Here is a 16,791-nt window from a genome sequence, read left to right as displayed (position 1 = left end):
GATGCATGCCAAAATTGGATAACGAAGACAGAAGAACTGTTATGTTCAAACAGTGGTGCTAGTAAGGGATATTGAATATACTGTGGACTTGCAGAAGAATGAACAAACCAGCCTTAGAAGAAATAAAACCATCCTTAGACGTGACGATGGCAAGACTTTGATTTGATTACTTTGTACATGTCATCCATCAGGGAAGACCAGTTGCTGGAAAAGAACATCATGGCTGGTAAAGTAGAAAGCCATCGAAAATGAGGGAACCCCTCCATGAGACAGACTGACAGAACACCTGCAACAATGAACTCAAATACACCAACGTTCAAGATGAAAGGAAAGGACCAGGTAACAATTTTGTTACACATAAGGTTGCCTGGAGTTTGAGCTGACTCAATGGCAAATAACATCATTTAACAGGTGAGAACAGTAACGCCTAGAAAGTTAAGTGACTGGCCTAAGTTCTGACCATGAGGTACAGGCAAGTATGAATATTTTTCTCAAGGCTCCTCTTCCCAGTCCAAGGAATCACTAGGCACAATGGCAAAAATTAGACGTAGAATGAACTGTTATGGAAATTCTTTTTCTGGGAAAAATGGAATGGGTTCTGTTTCTTGAATTTTCAGGGCTGTGGTGTGAAGAATTGCTTTTATGTGGCCTTTCCCGTCACGGTCTTGTAACTCCCGCCAAATGACTGCGTGGGACGATGCAGATGAGGTGCTTGTGGCCCACTAAGAGGATTGGATAGCTTGCTAATAATGTAAATAAGGTGCATGATGCCCTTGTGGGGGTGAGACCATGCAAATAAGATGTATGGAATCTTAACGAGGGGATTGGTCAGTTTTGCATCCCGGTAGACTTAAAGGGAGAGAGAGAGAGAGAGGAGTTGTAACACCGAAGATAGTGAGAGATGCTGGCACAGCAGTAGCGAGAGAAAGAAACAATGACAGCAGAGGCAGCAGAACCAGGAGATGGGCAGGAGACTGTGTGGTGGGCTTCCCTACCCACAGAGTGAAACAGCTGAGTGCCTTCGGGCCAAGGCTTAGTGGCAGAGTGAGGTGTCCCCAGGCACTTATTGGAGGAGCTAAAGAGCTTTGTGACACTTGCCCAAGCAAGGCAGAGGCTGGGCCAAGGGCCAAGGGCCAGAGAGAGGCTTGCCTGTGAGCACGGGTGAGAAGAGGCTGTCCTGATCAAAGACCTGTATCCTGAGTATTTCCTGATCCTGAATTGTAACCTGTTAACTTCCTTAATGAACTCCATAACTGTAAGTATGGTCTATGAGTTCTGTGTGGCCATTGTAACTAATTATCGAACACAGCAGAGAAGTAGACAGTGCTGTGGGAGGGACAGCTGGTGTCAGAAATCTAAAAAAGTTTGGAGGATGGAGGAATGTCTAACCTCTGCCTTATAGGAATCAGCCTTGAACTGTTGATTCTCTTTCTCCTTGCGAAGTTAGAGATCAGATGCCTTTGCCAAGCTATTTTTACAAGGGCACACTTTGTAATTTTGTACAATTAGAATTTCCCAGTTTTCATCACAGATAAAGAAATAAATCAATAAAACTGGGATGGTATTAAAAATGTATTTAATAATAAATATTTTTAATTAACCTTTGCATACTTTAACTAATATTTTTTACTTATATTTTATTCAGTTGTTAGCACTTTAGTTTTTAGAAATATTTTATATTGCAGAACAACTCCATGGAATTTTGAGTCCTGTTAAAAATTTTGGCTTGTTTCCAGAGAAATATCTAGAATTTTGAACAAGCATCACCACAAAAATTCACAGTGCTGGGGAGGCATTGACTTTACAAATTGAAGGGATTTATTGGTGATTCCTGGAAACGGCATTTTTTGACAGGCACGGGGGCCTTGGGCCAACAGGGGCTTTCCCAATCCTATTGTCATCTGTGCTCTTCCTCTTCCTCTGAAGTCCACAGGCCATTTGACACAAAAGGAGGGCTTGGGTTGGCTCCGCTTTGATGCCGCGCTATTTGAGAAGCAGGCACTAGGGAGCAGATGGTAAGCCCAGCAATTACAAATAAATGGTTGTTGTTAGGTGCTGTTAAGTTGATTACAATTCATAGAGGCCCTATGAACAACAGAATGAAACACTGCCCAGTTGTTTGCCATCCTCACGATGGTTGCTATGCTTGAACCCATCATTGCAGCCACTGTGTCAATCCATCTCATTGGGCGTCGTCCTCTTTTTCGATAACCTTCAACTTTACTATGCATGATGTCCTTCTCCAAGAACTAGTCCCTCTTGATAACATGTCCAAAGTAAGTGAGGTAAAATCTCACCATCCTTGCTTCTGAAGAACATTCTGGCTATATTTCTTCTAAGACAGATTTGTTAATTCTTCTGGTAGTCCGTGGTATATTCAATATTATTTGTTAACACCATAATTCAAAGGCATCAATTCTTCTTTGATCTTCCTTATTTGTTGTCCAGCTTTCATATGCACATGAGGTGATTTAAAATACCATGGCTTGGGTCAGGTACACCTTAGTCCTCAAAATGACTTTTTAACACTTTAAAGAGGTTTTTTTGCAGCAGCTTTGCTCAATACAATACCTTGTTTGATTTCTTGACTGCTGCCTCCATGGGTGTTGATTGTGGATCCAAGTAAAATGAAATCCTTGACAACTTCATTCTTTTCTCTGTTTATCATGATGTTGCTTATTGGTCCAGTTGTGAGCACTTTTTTTTCTTTATGTTGAGGTGTAATCCATACTGAAGGCTCCCTAGTCTTTGATCTTCATCAGTGAGTAGTTCAAGTCCTCTTTGCTATCAGCAAGCAAGGTTGTGTCATCTGCATATTCCAGCTTGTTAGTAAGTCTTTCTCCAATCTTGATGCGCTGTTCTTCTTCATATAGTCCGGTTTCTCAGATTATTTGCTCAACATAACTTGAATAAGTATGGTGAAAGGATACAACCCTTATACACGCCTTTCCTGCTTTTAAACCATGCAGTGTCCCTTTGTTCTGTTGTTTGTACAGGTTCTGCGTGAGTACAGTTAAATGTTCTGGAATACCCATTCTTTGCAATGCTATCCATGATTTGTTATGATCCACACAGTAGAACGCCTTTGCATAGTCAGTAAAACACACGTAAACATTTTTCTGGTAGTCTCTGCTTTCAGCTAAGATCCATCTGACATCAGCAATGATATCCTTTGTTTCACATCCTCTTCCAAATCTGGCTTGAATTTTTGGCAGTTCCCTGTCAGAGTACTGCTGGAATCATTTTTGAATTATTCTCAGCAAAATTTTACTTGGGTGTGATAGTAACATTACAGAATATTAATTTCTTTCTTTTTTATATAAAGAAGTTAATATTATCCAATGTTTTTTCAGTGTTTGATACTGTAGAGAGTGCATGGCCTTTCATTATCCCTATGAGCTGGCAATCCTATGAAGTTGGTACAAGCCCACAATTCTTTACCTGCAATTCCAAAATCCAAAAAATCTCAGAAATCTGGGAATTAAAACAAAATAACTTGTTTGGCGTCAAAACCTGAAGAGAACTCTGGTTACTCTTTAGGGGGCCAAGGGATTGTTATTAGAAGGGGTCATGAGGGGGATTGCTGGGTGGCTGGTTATGTTCTGTTTCTTGATCTGGTTGGCTGGTGCCTGGCTATGAGGGTGTGAAAATACATTGATTTTCTGTAACAGACATATAGAAAAGTGCCCTTACAGTCTGTGGGCAAATCGTATACTATTATGTATTATGCATTACATATATAATATATATGATATACAAGATACATAATAGTATATAATTGTATACTATTATGCATTTTGTGGAGCTCTGGTGGGGCAGTGGTTAAGAGCACGGCTGCTAAGCAAAAAGTCAGCAGTTCAAATTTCCCAGATGCTCCTTGGAAACCCTGTGGGGCAGTTCTACTCTGTCCAATAGGGTCCTTAAGAATCGGAATTGACTTGATAGCATCGGATTTGTTTTTTTGGGGGGGGGGGGGGTTATGTATATTGTAGTTCAACAAAAAGTTAAAAAACCTCACTTGACCTAAACTCATTTGGGAGCAATACCTGCCCTGAACTGACATGGATCTCTTTACAGTATTTTTATCATCTGTTTAACTACAGAAACAGTACTTTGTGTGATTATAAGGGCTGCCTTAGATTCTGATGGGGATGTGGTATGCTCACTCTATTTCTCTTCAAAATCCTTTTATTTTAAAATTTTAATTTTGAATAAGGACTTGTGGACTTGAATCACCATCCCTATTTTACCCATGAGAAAACCGAGGTATCTTAAAGGGACATTCTCCTCCTTAGAGCTGGGGTGGTGAATTGTAAACAGGTCCTGGCCTAGGGTAGGGACAGTTTCTGGTGAAAGTAACGTCTGTCTTCCCAGCCCTCTCCAGCCACCCAACTCCCAGGAGGAACGTTATCTGAATAAAACAACGAGGCACAAGGTTAGAACACCCTATATCTGCAAGTGTGGGTGCCTCCTAGAAATTTTGCATTCCTCATACAGTTGTTATGTGTCGTCAAGTCAATTGTGACTCCTATCGACCCTGTAGGACAGAGTAGAATTGCCCCAGAGAGTGTCCAAGGCTGTAATCCTCACATGAGCAGACTGTTGCATTTTTCTTCTGGGGGGTGGCTTGTGGATTGGAACCTCGGATCTTTCAGTTAGCAGGTGAGAGCTTAGGCACTGCGCCACCAGGGCTCCTTCCTCATATTAAAACCTGTTGCCATCATGTCGATTCTAACTCATAACAACCCTATAGGACAGGATACAACTGCCCCGTCAGGTTTCCAATGAGTGACTGGTGAATTTGAACTGCTGACCTTTTTGGTTGGCAGCCATAGCTCTTAACCACTAAGCCACCAGGGTTTCCTCCTTGTGTCAGAGAACTGAAATACTACCAGTGAAGGAGATATTTAGGGCAAAAGAATGTAAGGCTTATTTTTACAATCAAAGAAGTCCCAAGTGGAATAATTAGCCTCGGAGATAGAGAACTAACTTACACTGGAGATGTTCAAGCAGAGATGAGATTCAGTCATTAGCAAACTTATGCCGAGATCCTTCTGCAGGCTAGATTATGTATGATTGGAGAAGGCAAATGGGTGAGAAAACAGAGGGAAATAACACGAATTCTTACGTCTTTAAGCTCAGACGTTGGCAAACTATGGCTCACAGTCTGCTTTTGTGTGGTCAGCAAGCTAAGAACGGTTTTACATTAAAAAAAATTATTTTATTACGGCAAAAATGCACATAACAAAAACAATTTGCCAATTCAACATTTTTTACATGTACAGTTCAGTCACATGGATTACACTCATCATGTTGGGCAATTGTCACTACTGTTTCCAAATAATTCCACCACCATTAAGAGAAACTCAGTTTACCCTAAGCTAAGACTCCTCCTTTCCCCTTCTCTCCCACTAATAAACTTTGGTCTGTATATATTTGCCTATTTCATATAAGTGGGATCACACAGTATTATCTTTTTGTGATGGATGTATTTCACGCAGCATAATGTTTTAAAGATTCATCCTTAAATCCTCATTCATTCATGTATTAGGACTTCATTTGTAAACCAGCATAGTACTAGGGCAAAACTTGACCCTAAATAAGAATGCATTTCATGCTCGATGAAGGTATTATTGTGGTAGAAAACATTCCACGAAAAATGTCAACAAACAAGAATTTTCAAACTGACAAAAATCAATTTAGATTTTTGCCTCACATATGCCTGAAAATTAACTCCAGAGATATTGAACAATCAAATTAAAAAAATTGCAGAAATTTCAAAGAAATATACTAAGTGGTCAACAAACATGTAAAGATGTAGCCTAAGCACGTCCCCTTCTTCTAGTCCTCTGGAGTCCTCTTTCCCTCGCGTCTCCCAGTAGAATGGCATGACTTCTGGTACTGCAGGAAATGGACCAGCATAAAATGCCTGAAGAGTCCCAAGGGGATTTAGGTTTTTCCTGTGTGAATCTGCAGTTCAGCCGGTTCCTTGGCCCTCATCTGCTTTTTTTTATCATTTGTCTGACTGTGGCTGCTATTGTCTTTCTCCAGACACCACATCTCTTCCTTTGTTCCCTGCAAAACTGGTAAACACCAGGACGTTGTGTGTGTTAGAACATATACTGACTAAATAATTTGATGGTGCAAATATGGCATAAGGTAATTACAACAAACAGGAGAGAACAATTTAAAATCAGACATTATTATTCCTAAAAATTTTATCAGATCAGAAATAGCATACAGATAAGCCTTGTGATTCCAATCTGACTTAATTCTTTCATTCAATGAACACATATTGAAGACCAGCTATATGCCTGCCGCTGTGTGTAGCCCTGGAGATATGGTGGAGAACCATCTCTCCTGCCCTCATGGAGAAGGAGACAAGTAGTAAGCAAATACCTATATAAATACCTAAATAAAAGGATTCAGGAGCTTCCTGAGAAGTAACTCACATAATCTTTCCAACAATAGTGCCTCAGGGTTTTGAGAAAAAGGTCAATCAGATTTATCCTCCATTTTTGCCTCCTTAGGTTCCTGTCTGAGTCTAAAGGAGAGGGAGCTGAAAAAAAAAAACAGAAATAGTAGTTTCACTGAGATCACTGACACTGGAGACAAGGCCTGCTTTGGCAGGAGTCAGAAGCAGAGAGGTGTTTCCCTGGGCCTTCTTGAACAAGGTGGATGGCTCCTGCACCTTGAACAGCAGTGAGATGTGGCATTGAACAAGGAGGCCTGAGAGTAAGTGGAAGCTGTGCCCTGACCATCAGCTCCTTGTCCCAGAGAGCAGGCCTAGCATCAGAGGTGGCTGGGAGAAAATCTAAGGGTTGAGTGATCAGCCTGGGCCCCAGCAGCAGACAGTGCTGAAAGGAGCCACGGCAGGTGAGGTGTGTGTGAAGAGGAGAACTCTTATTTGTTAGCTACACAGGAGACGTCTCCTGGGGATTATGGGCTTCAAAGGGGCTGGAAGTCTCCCAACAATGGAGGATATAAAAACTGGAGAAATTTCAGTACCATCAATGCCAACTCAGTATAACTCCTCGGCTGGTATATCCTTGAGGGTTATCAGTTACTTTAAGAAAAAGCTAATGACGTGAAGCTGATAACTGTACTGTGGTTATATATGAGACTATCCCTATTATTAAAAAATATACACTTAAGTATTTAGGGGTGAAGGACCATAATGTATGCAATTTACCCTCATATGGTTCAGAAAAAACTTGTGTTTGTATATATATATATATGTTTATATGGAAGGCAACCCTGGTTGCATAGTGGTTAGGTGCTACGGCTGCTAACCAAGAGCTCAGCAGTTTGAATCCGCCAGGCACTTCTTGGAAACTCTGTGGAGCAATTCTAGTCTGTCCTATAGGGTCGCTATGAGTCGGAATCGACTCAATGGCAATGTGTGTGTATATACACACATTGTTGTCAGGTGCCGTCCAGTCAGTTCCGACTCATAGCTACCCTACATACCACAGAACGAAACACTGCCCCGTCCTGCACCATCCTCACAATCATTACTACACTTGAGCCTATTGTTGCGGCCACTGTGTCGATCCATCTTGTTGAGGACCTTCCTCTTTTTTACCAAGCAGGATGTCCTTCTCCAGGGACTGGTCCCTCCTGACAATATGTCCAAAGTATTAGAGATGAAGAGAGAGAGAGAGAGGGAAATGATGAAGCACACAGGATAGAATATGAGTAAAGGTGAATCCAGGTAAAGAGTATACACTATTTTTTGTAATGTTTTTATATTTTTGCAATGTTTTGTAAGTTTTTAGTTATTTCTAAGCAAAAAGTTAATAAAATAGTGAAATTTTAGTGAGATACATGCAATAATTTAGACAAAGGAGGAAGCCATCAGCTTTGCCTGGAGATGGGCCATCCATCTGGGAAGAGTTCATAAAGAAGGTTAAGGAGAAACCCCTTAAGGATGATGCCTTGACAGTTGTGCCTGGGTCCTAGAGCATCTGATGGTGGGTGGGAAGGGGTAGAATGCAGGGAAGCACTGTAAGGTCTGACCTATTCTGAAAGTTGGGTTATGTGACATAACACCGTGTAGGTAACTGCCTATTCTGCTTATGCATAAAACACACCCTGACAGAGCAGGATTTCCGTTCCCTCAGGTGGTGTGTGTCACCTGTGTGACCAAGACCACAGCCTCCTGCTCCTCCAGCTGTCCAAACATCCGTTCTCATTCTCAGGTCCCCTCAAAGGGAAGGTCATCAGAAGGAGGGGCTGGCAGCCTGGGCTGGGCTGGGCTTGCATGGTTTGGCTGTCCCTATAAAAAAAAAATAAATTTTTTTTGTCCCTATAAAGCTCTCAGCATTTCACCCTACATCAGGGACCCTCTGAAGAAGCTCTGAGTCCTCATCTGGCAGCTCCTGCATCTGTGAAAGGGAACGAGGGAGCTTTCTGTGCTGGTGAAGAAGGGGTTCCTGAGTCTGAAACAAGGTCTGTGTGAGGAGGGAGCCCTAACACCAGTTCAGGTCTGGTCTTAGTCTCAGGGATTGGGAGTTTCAGGGAAAGAAGCCCATGGTCCATTGGGTATTTGTAGAGCTGGATAGGGGTGGAGGCTATTCTGGGAGGTTCTAGAATGTCCAGAACCCCATAACCCTCCACTTGAGGTTTCCTGATTCAGTAAACTCAGGAAGTAAGGTGACAGGAAGAGAAAGAATGGTCCAGCCAGTGATCTTGTGCATCTTGTTTCCCCTCCAAGGACAATGGCCAGGCTCTGCTTCTTGCTGTTCCTCTCCATTGCCACCAGAGGGTGCAGTGCAGGTAAATCACTGGAGTGGTGGGAGTAGAGCTGGGTTGGGTTGTTCTGTACTCTGGATCAGAGGAGAACTTACTGAGATGCGCAGAGGCCACACTTGGCAGCAAACATAAGATGCTGACTGGGTGCTGATTTCTGGCCTCTCTTGGGGTCCGGTTTCATTGCAGTCAGGGTGTTGGCTGAGGCCCGTCCCAAGGCCACTGCTCTGTGCCTCTGTGTGGCTGTGAGGGGGCTCAGGGATGGATGGTCAGGATTGTGTCCCCTCCCAGCCCTCCTGCTCCTGTGGCCTTGGGCTCAGGCTCTTCAGAGGGAGCCGTGTGGTCAGTGATGTGTCCAGGGAACATTCTCCACTAGTCAGTCCCTAGCCTCACAATTCCATTCCTCATACTAGGCACAGTATTGACGGTTTTTGTTGTAATTGGTATTATTTATTTTAGTAATCTCCAGGGGTAAGAACAGTTTATTAGTGACATTTTAAAGATGAAGAAGGGGGGGGATCAGAGATGTTAGGGAGCCATCTTGGGTTGCCTGGAATTTTAACTTGAGTCCTTTAACTCAAAGCTTACCTTTTTTCCCCCACTTGGCCAGGCTTCCAGCATAATTCCTAGGCTTTTAGCCTAGTATACAAGGCTCCTCTTCCTCTGGCTTCAGTTCATTTCTAAGTTCTGGTTTTCATCACTTCCTGCAGTACAACATATGCTCTGGCCACAGTGTGTGACTGACCTGTAGCTTTTCAGCAGGCTGTACCATGCTCTGTTAGCCCTTCAAGCCATTTTACATGCTCCCTCCCTTCTGGAGCATTCTCTCCCCTTTCCCTTTGTCTTATAGCTGACTCCTATTCATCCTGTCAGAATCAACCTTCTCTGAATTACCTCTGCCCCCTTCCCCAGAAAGTTCCCTTTCTCTACCCGACAATGGGCTTCCCTGTACCCATTCTCGGTTGGGTGTCTTTTTCACGTCCTTCCTCCCACTAGAATGCAATCCCTTAAAGAAATTGTGTCAAATTGTGTTTGAATGCCCAGGGTTTGCGTGGTGCACATAGCAAGGATTTAATTAAAGTTAGTTGTGAGGAAGAATTCAGGTGTGAAGTCTGTACTAGATTTTGGATCAGACAGCCTTAGCAGAGAGAATCCCTGACCTCTTGGGGTCTCACACCGTACGCAGTGAGGAACTGCTACAGTATGCAGGGGCTGGGAACTGGTGGATAAGAAAGATAGTGTCAGCAGCCTCAGACTATTAATGAGAAGTATTATCACATCTCTAGCAGCAACCCATCTTCCTGAGATGTTCCAGAACAAATTCTGTTCTTCTTCCCTTCATTTCCTGCCTAGAAGCTGCAACGAAATCAAAGAAAGATGCCCTAGAGCAGATGGTGAGTAATGAAGCAATCCCAGCATTCAGCCCTTGAAGCCACTTTTTAGCTAAACAGAACCTGGTCATGGAAATCTGGAGATAGGTCCTCACCCCTACTGCCTGTCTGACTCCGTCTCCCACCCAAAGAGGTTTCCAGTGGGAATTTGAGGCTTTCGTGTCCCATCCAAGTCACATCAGACATGATCTTCCGGACACAGGGAGAATGCAGTGCTCCTGGTGACCCGAAGGGTGGTGGCAAGAACAGGGAAGGTCCCAGATTTTACTCTACGTGTAAGCCATACTTTTATGGATGCTGGCAGAAAACATGAGACTCCTGAGTCAGGGACAGAGAACTTTATGGCTCACAGCACTAGCAGTAGCCAAGTATCAGCATTTTCTTGTGCTGGTCCTCTGAGCCTGAATTCCTACACGGTGATGATGCAGAGGTCCAGGTGCATCTGTACACGTAGTGGGCTTGCCAAGCAGGCTGACAAATTTGATGAGTAAAGAAACAACAAGCCCTTTTTAGATTCTGACAGTTTATTACTCACATAGACAGCAAAGTCAAGGGCAGGGGCAAGGCCTCATGCCTCATCAGAACCTGGGAGGTGATGAGGAGTTGTCTCATGAGAGCTGCCCTGGAAGATAGGGCTGTGCATGAGAAATGGCCTTGGAGCAGCTCCCCACAAGCCTCCCATGCTCTCAAGTTTGGGAGGATCGCATGCATTTTGTGAAGGTTTAGGTCGACTGTGGCTAATCCTTGCCCTATGTGGCCTACACAGAGACAAGCAACGTGCCATGGTGGGCCCTTCTCCTACAGGGTTGTGTTGCAGGAGAGGAACTCTGAGCTCAGGGAATCTGACTCTGTTATGATGGGCAGGAACCATGCTTGCCCTTTGCTTTGAGATACGCAGAGGTCTCCAGCTCTAGATTGGACTGGAGATGTGGGTGGGTGCTGATTTCTGGCCTCTCCTACCCAGAGGGATCTACTAACCAGAAGGAGACACTATCTCTATCTTCTAAGGCTGTTTGCTACACCAACAACTATGATAAGATAGTGTTGAACAAAGGCAGTCAGTGCCTCTGCTCATAAGATGAGCAGAAATGATGGAGACCCGAGGAAGATTATCTACCAACAGTGGGTATGTGTGGGAGCCTCCAGGGTATACTCTCAATTTCCCAGAGCCTTTCTGGTTATGGGGCCTGAGATGGACCATGGGCTCTCAGACAGGGAAGCTTTGTTTGGTTATCTCCACAGATGGCCTGTATTTTCTCAGCACTGAGAATGGTGTCATCTACCAGACCTTCTGTGACATGACCTCTGGGGGTGGTGGCTGGACCCTGGTGGCCAGCGTGCACGAGAACAACATGTATGGGAAATGCACAGTGGGTGATCGCTGGTCCAGTCAGCAGGGCAACAAAGCAGAGTACCCAGAGGGAGATGGCAACTGGGCCAATTACAACACTTTTGGGTCTGCAGAGGCGGCCACGAGTGATGACTACAAGGTTGGTGCCACTCATCACCCACCTGGGAAATGGTGAGGAGTTGAGTGTGGCTGGAACACGGTATGCAGAAGGGAGTGCTGTAAGATGGGAATATGGAGCTTGGGCTGGAGAAAGAAAAAAGTTCTTCTATGCCTTGAATCCCAACTTCCTCCAAACAGACTTTTCAGGGTGTGGGTGGTGGTAGGTCATCATCATCTGCTGGAAGGGGGTGTCTGAGAACTGCTGGCTGTCTGATCACCTGGATCCCAGCACTCTCAGCACAACTGAGGGCTCCATGTGTGCTTGGTCCTTTGTTTCATGTAACCTCCTGGCTGGTGAGGCTTGTCTGTCACTCTCCAGAACCCCGGATACTATGACATCCAGGCACAGGACCTGGGCATCTGGCATGTGCCCAACAAGTCCCCACTGAAGCTTTGGAGGAATTGCTCCCTGCTGAGGTATCGCACAGACAACGGCTTCTTCCGGAGTGTGGGGCATAATCTGTTTGGCCTCTACCAGGTACACAGCCTGGGGGGCAGTGTGTTTGGTGACCAGGGAGTAAAGTGTTTGGGGTGGAGAGTGAATCTGTTTTCTGTGGTCCCCTGTCACTACCAGCTGCCTGTACTTGGCTGTTTCTCCTGCCTCTAGTTCACTGCTACCTCTCTCTGAGGAACTTTGAGCCAGCTCTATGGGAGAGGAGGATGAGGATAAAGGGAGAAGACAGGGGCCTTGCTACTGCCAGGAAAATGTAGCCATGGGGAAAGGAGTCACTCTTATTAAGACTGGTTTCTGAATAATGACAGCTAGCTTGACTCAAGCCACCCTTACCTCCATGTCTGATTTGCGCAGCATCTCTACTCTCCTCACACAACCCCCAATTTGGGTCTCTGCAGAAATACCCAGTAAAATACGGATCAGGAAAGTGTTGGACTGACAACGGCCCGGTGATACCTGTGGTCTATGACTTTGGTGATGCTCAGAAAACAGCATCTTATTACTCACCACTTGGTCAGAGTGAGTGTTTGCTCCCTAAGCCCAGTCATCAATTATTCTCTGTACTCTTTGGGAAAGGATGGTAAATAGCCAAAGCAATAACTGCTAACATCTACTGAGCACTTAAAATGTGCCAGCCTCTTTCCTAGGATCTTGACATGGTTTTGTGTCATTTAATCATCATGAGAAACCTATGATGTTAGAATGACTATTGTCCCCATTTTACAGATTGGGAGACTGAACACTGAGAGATTAGGGGACATGCTGAGAGCCGCATGGTGTGTAAATAGCAGAGCCAGGATAAGAACTCAGGCATTGATCCCAGAGCCTGTACTCTTAACCACCCTGTGTGGCTTCTTATAGTAGTTAAGAAAAGGTACAGGCTTTGTTTGTTTGTTTGTTTGTTTGTTTGTTTACGGGAAAGGACACCTAGCAAAGTGGTGAGAAAAATTATTTTTATTATGAAGGATAGCTATTAATTATTTTAAAAAAGACTACATTTTTTACTGTAATAAATCCATAGAAGTTAAGTCTTTGGTGGGAAAATCAAAGCCATTACTCTTTGCGTTTGATATTTCAATGAAAGCAAGTGATTGTAGAGAAAACAAACAGATGTAATTGGATGAGAAATGTATGAACAGAAACACATGGCCACATCTGGTAATTGTTTATTCCCACTGTACCTTTTGAGGTCTTCTCGATGATCTTTCCGTAGAGGTTAATTTCCCCTGTAAGCCTTAGGCAGACGAGGGTCCTCTTGTGAGGCCCAGCCTTTGTCCTCTGCAGCCTTTGGTGGTGGGGAGAGCCTCCTTCCTGGCCATGTCCACCAGCCACTGGCTCTAGCCCACAGACTGGAGTGCCGGGCCGCAGCTGGAGCTTTAAAAATTTTAGATGTAGGGAATTCCTGGGCTGGTCAAAGGGAAGGAAGGTCTTTCTAGTTCCTCCTTTGTATACGTCAGTCTTTTCTCTGCCTTTTCTTTTCCAGGAGAATTTGTCGCAGGATTTGTCCAGTTCAGGGTGTTTAATAATGAGAGAGCAGCCAACGCCCTGTGTGCCGGGATCAGAGTCACTGGCTGCAACACCGAGCTTGTGAGTCTTCAGGGAAACCAAGGGTGTGTGTGTACCTAGGTGGGGTGTGCTGATCTGTGTCTTTGTGGTTTGCCTTTTTACTCTCTTGATGGTGTCTCCTGGATATACTTTATTTTAATGGAGTCCAATTTATTGCTATTTCATTTATGGTTAGTACATTTGTGTTTTGTTTAAAAAATATTTCCCTATGTTGAGGTCATGAAGATATTCTCCAATATTAGTATCAACTTCTAGAAGGTCTATGTTTATTTTTTTTTCCAGTCTTGTGGGGAAGAATCCACCAGGCACTCCTTGGAAACTCTATGGGGCAGTTCTACTCTGTCCTATAGGGTCGCTATGAGTGAGAATTGACTCGATGGCATTGGGTTTGGTATTCTTTTTTTTTGGTAGGGAAGAGACTCTCTTTGAGGGACATCTTGCAGCTGGGGGCATCAGGGAGTCAGAGTCACCAAGAACGAGGGCATTCACTCAGGAGCCTCTTTCCTTCCCCAGCTAATAGGCTAAGAATGGGCCTTAGTTCCTGGAAAGTGACCGTAAAGTCATAGGCCCATCTTCACTTCCTCCTCAGCCACCAGTTTGTCCATTTTTGCCAGGATGAGGCAGGGTGCTTTCATGTAAGAACCTCGTAGGCTGTGATTCAGAGAATCATGGGAATATAGGCAATGGGGCGAGTGTGTCTATGCTCTCTGCATTGATAACTGTTTCCCACACTGGCTTCCATGGCCCCTTACACTGTTCATTAATGCATGTTTGCATCTACGCCTGCACGCATTGATTTTTCCTTAAAAAATATGTGCACCTACTATGTGCTGGGTGTTAGACACAGTCTTTTTCCTTAAGGAGCTCAGATTTTGTGGAGCAGAGATGTAAATGCATAATTGCACTTTCATGTGGTATGAACTATAATAGAAATGTAAACAAAGCTCTCTGGGAACACAACAGAGGATCTCTTAACTCTGCCAGTGACACATAGCTGATTCTCCAGGGAAGGTGCCTTTGTGCTGAATCTCAAAAGATGTATAGAGTTTATCACATAGCAAGGGATGTTGTTGTTGTTAGTTGCCGTAAAGTCGATTTCAATTCATAGTGACCCCATGTGTTACAAAGTAGAACTGCCCCATAGGGTTTTCTAGGCTGTAATCTTTATAGGAGCAGATAGCCAGGTCGTTCTCCCACGGAGCTGCTGGGTGGGTTTGAACTGTGAACCTTTCGGTTAGCAACTGAGCGTTTAACCATTGCACCACCATGGCTCCTTGGCAAGGAATAGAACAGTGCATTTTAGCACAAATGATGAACATGTTCAAAACCATTGTTTGAGAGAGCCGTAAGCTGTTTTGTAATTTTGGAGCATAGGGTATATGTTGGGTAGAGGAAGGAGCTGATTGTGGAAGTATCTACAGGAGCCAGGGCAAGGAGAGACTTTGATATTATGTCAAAGATTTGGAGTTTATACTGAGGGTGATGGGAATTGTTAGAGGATTTTGAACAGAACAGTGGCCTGATCAACTTTGGTTTGGTAAAGACTACTCTGGTAGCAGTGTGGAGGACCTGGATTCAAGAGCAGAGAAATTAGGGACAAGAAGTTCAGTTACGAGGTAGGTGCAAAGGTTGGGATGTGAAATACTGAGGACCTGAACTAGGGCATTCTTGAGAGAGATGGATGAGCATGGCCATCCGTACATACATAGGTGATATGGAATCAACAGTTCTTGATGACGAGATGATTATGGGAGGTAGGAAGTGAAGAAGACTAAAATGACTTTCGGTTTTTGTTTTGGTAGACTGAGTGCTACCAATTAATCAAGATAGGGTGACAAGATGAGGAACAGACTTGGGGTCAAAAAGAGACAATTTTGTTTTGCTCAAGTGGAGTTTGAGATACCAGAGACATGTAGGTAGAGATGTCCAGGTGGCTGCTGGAAATGGAGGTCTCAAGTGTAAGAAAATCTGAACAAGGATCAGAGATTTGGGTGTCCTCAGTATCCTGATAACAGTTAAAGTCCTGGGAGAATGAGGTGTGGACTGAACCTTGAGGAATAGCATTCAGGGGATAGACAGAAGAAGAGAGGCCAGTAGAGGGGCCTGAGAATGAATGCTAAGTCAGGTAGAAAGGAAGCCAGGAAAGAGAGCATTACTTACTTCAGAATTCACTGGAGGGGAGGGTTTTAAGGGATTGAGGGGGCAGTACCATGGAAGCATGTGGCAAAACCAAGTAGGATGAGGCCCAAAGATGCCAGGGAATTTGACCATCCCCTTCCAGGGGATTTGACCATTAAGAGCTTGCTGGTGTCACCTCATTGGGCTCCTCCTTTCCTTTTTTCCCAGCACTGCATTGGTGGAGGAGGATTCTTTCCAGAGGGCACACCCAGGCAGTGCGGGGATTTCTCTGCCTTTGACTGGGGTGGATATGGAACTCACAGCGGCTACAGCAGCAGCCGGGAAATAACCGAGGCAGCTGTGCTCCTGTTCTACCGTTGAGAGCTCTGTGGCGTGGGTCCACAACTGGCTCCCAATCCTGGTTACTGGAAGACAGAAAACCTCGAATGCTAACACAGAGGAGAGAATAATAAATTACATCAGTGAATGACTCTGGGTTTCTTTGAATTATTTTTATAAGTTGGCTGAGGCCCTGAGGGATATCTTAAAAGAGTATCTATTGTCCCGGTGAATTTCACCTCAGACATTCTGGGTTTGGAATTTCAAGCCTCAGGTATCCCAGAAGGTAAGTATGCCCCTCTTTCTAGGATACCTTGGATTAGATTGAAGGGCAGGGGAAAATATTTCATATAATTCTTCCTAACTCAGTCTTACTGTCTAATCAAATAAAGCCATCAATATAAACACCTTGAAGAAAAGATGACTATTATTTAGATTCAATAGGAAAAAAAAAAACAAAGGAAATAGAAGGCACAACTACCCATTTCCTTTATTATCCCAGTTCTGGTGCTTAGGATAGTCTAACAGGGTGGCTGGCAAGCTCTGGGCTCCCAACTTCAGTTGCTTATTGAAAAGTCAGACAAGGGTTCAAATTGAGTCTCAATGTATCATCTGTGCAAAAAGGATGATAACTGCACCAGTCCTGGCTTGTGAGTGGGGCT

At 44.1% G+C, this 16,791-nt stretch overlaps 1 protein-coding gene across 1 annotated transcript; it reads left to right on the top strand.

Annotated features, from left to right (window-relative positions):
* Nucleotides 1-294: 294 nt before the first annotated feature.
* LOC126071530 (intelectin-2-like) lies at nt 295-16,171 on the top strand. Its single transcript, XM_049875718.1, has 9 exons — nt 295-339; nt 1,855-2,015; nt 8,663-8,778; nt 10,038-10,145; nt 11,385-11,632; nt 11,972-12,130; nt 12,505-12,625; nt 13,590-13,693; nt 16,019-16,171. The coding sequence occupies exons 1-9, from the start codon at nt 295-297 to the stop codon at nt 16,169-16,171; spliced, it is 1,215 nt and encodes a 404-aa protein (XP_049731675.1).
* The last annotated feature ends 620 nt before the right edge of the window (nt 16,172-16,791 follow it).

Source organism: Elephas maximus, chromosome 3 (genome assembly GCF_024166365.1).
Source record: "Elephas maximus indicus isolate mEleMax1 chromosome 3, mEleMax1 primary haplotype, whole genome shotgun sequence".
Lineage (NCBI taxonomy): Eukaryota > Metazoa > Chordata > Mammalia > Proboscidea > Elephantidae > Elephas > Elephas maximus.
This window is presented reverse-complemented; position numbering and strand designations above follow the sequence as displayed.

What these genes read in the sequence shown, in the direction of transcription:
- LOC126071530 (XM_049875718.1), top strand. Translation starts at nt 295, where the DNA reads ATGAACTCAAATACACCAACGTTCAAGATGAAAGGAAAGGACCAG. An exon ending in AAGATGCCCTAGAGCAGATG is followed by an intron (nt 10,146 to 11,384) that starts GTGAGTAATGAA and finishes TTATCTCCACAG; the next exon opens with ATGGCCTGTATTTTCTCAGC. An exon ending in TTACTCACCACTTGGTCAGA is followed by an intron (nt 12,626 to 13,589) that starts GTGAGTGTTTGC and finishes TTTCTTTTCCAG; the next exon opens with GAGAATTTGTCGCAGGATTT.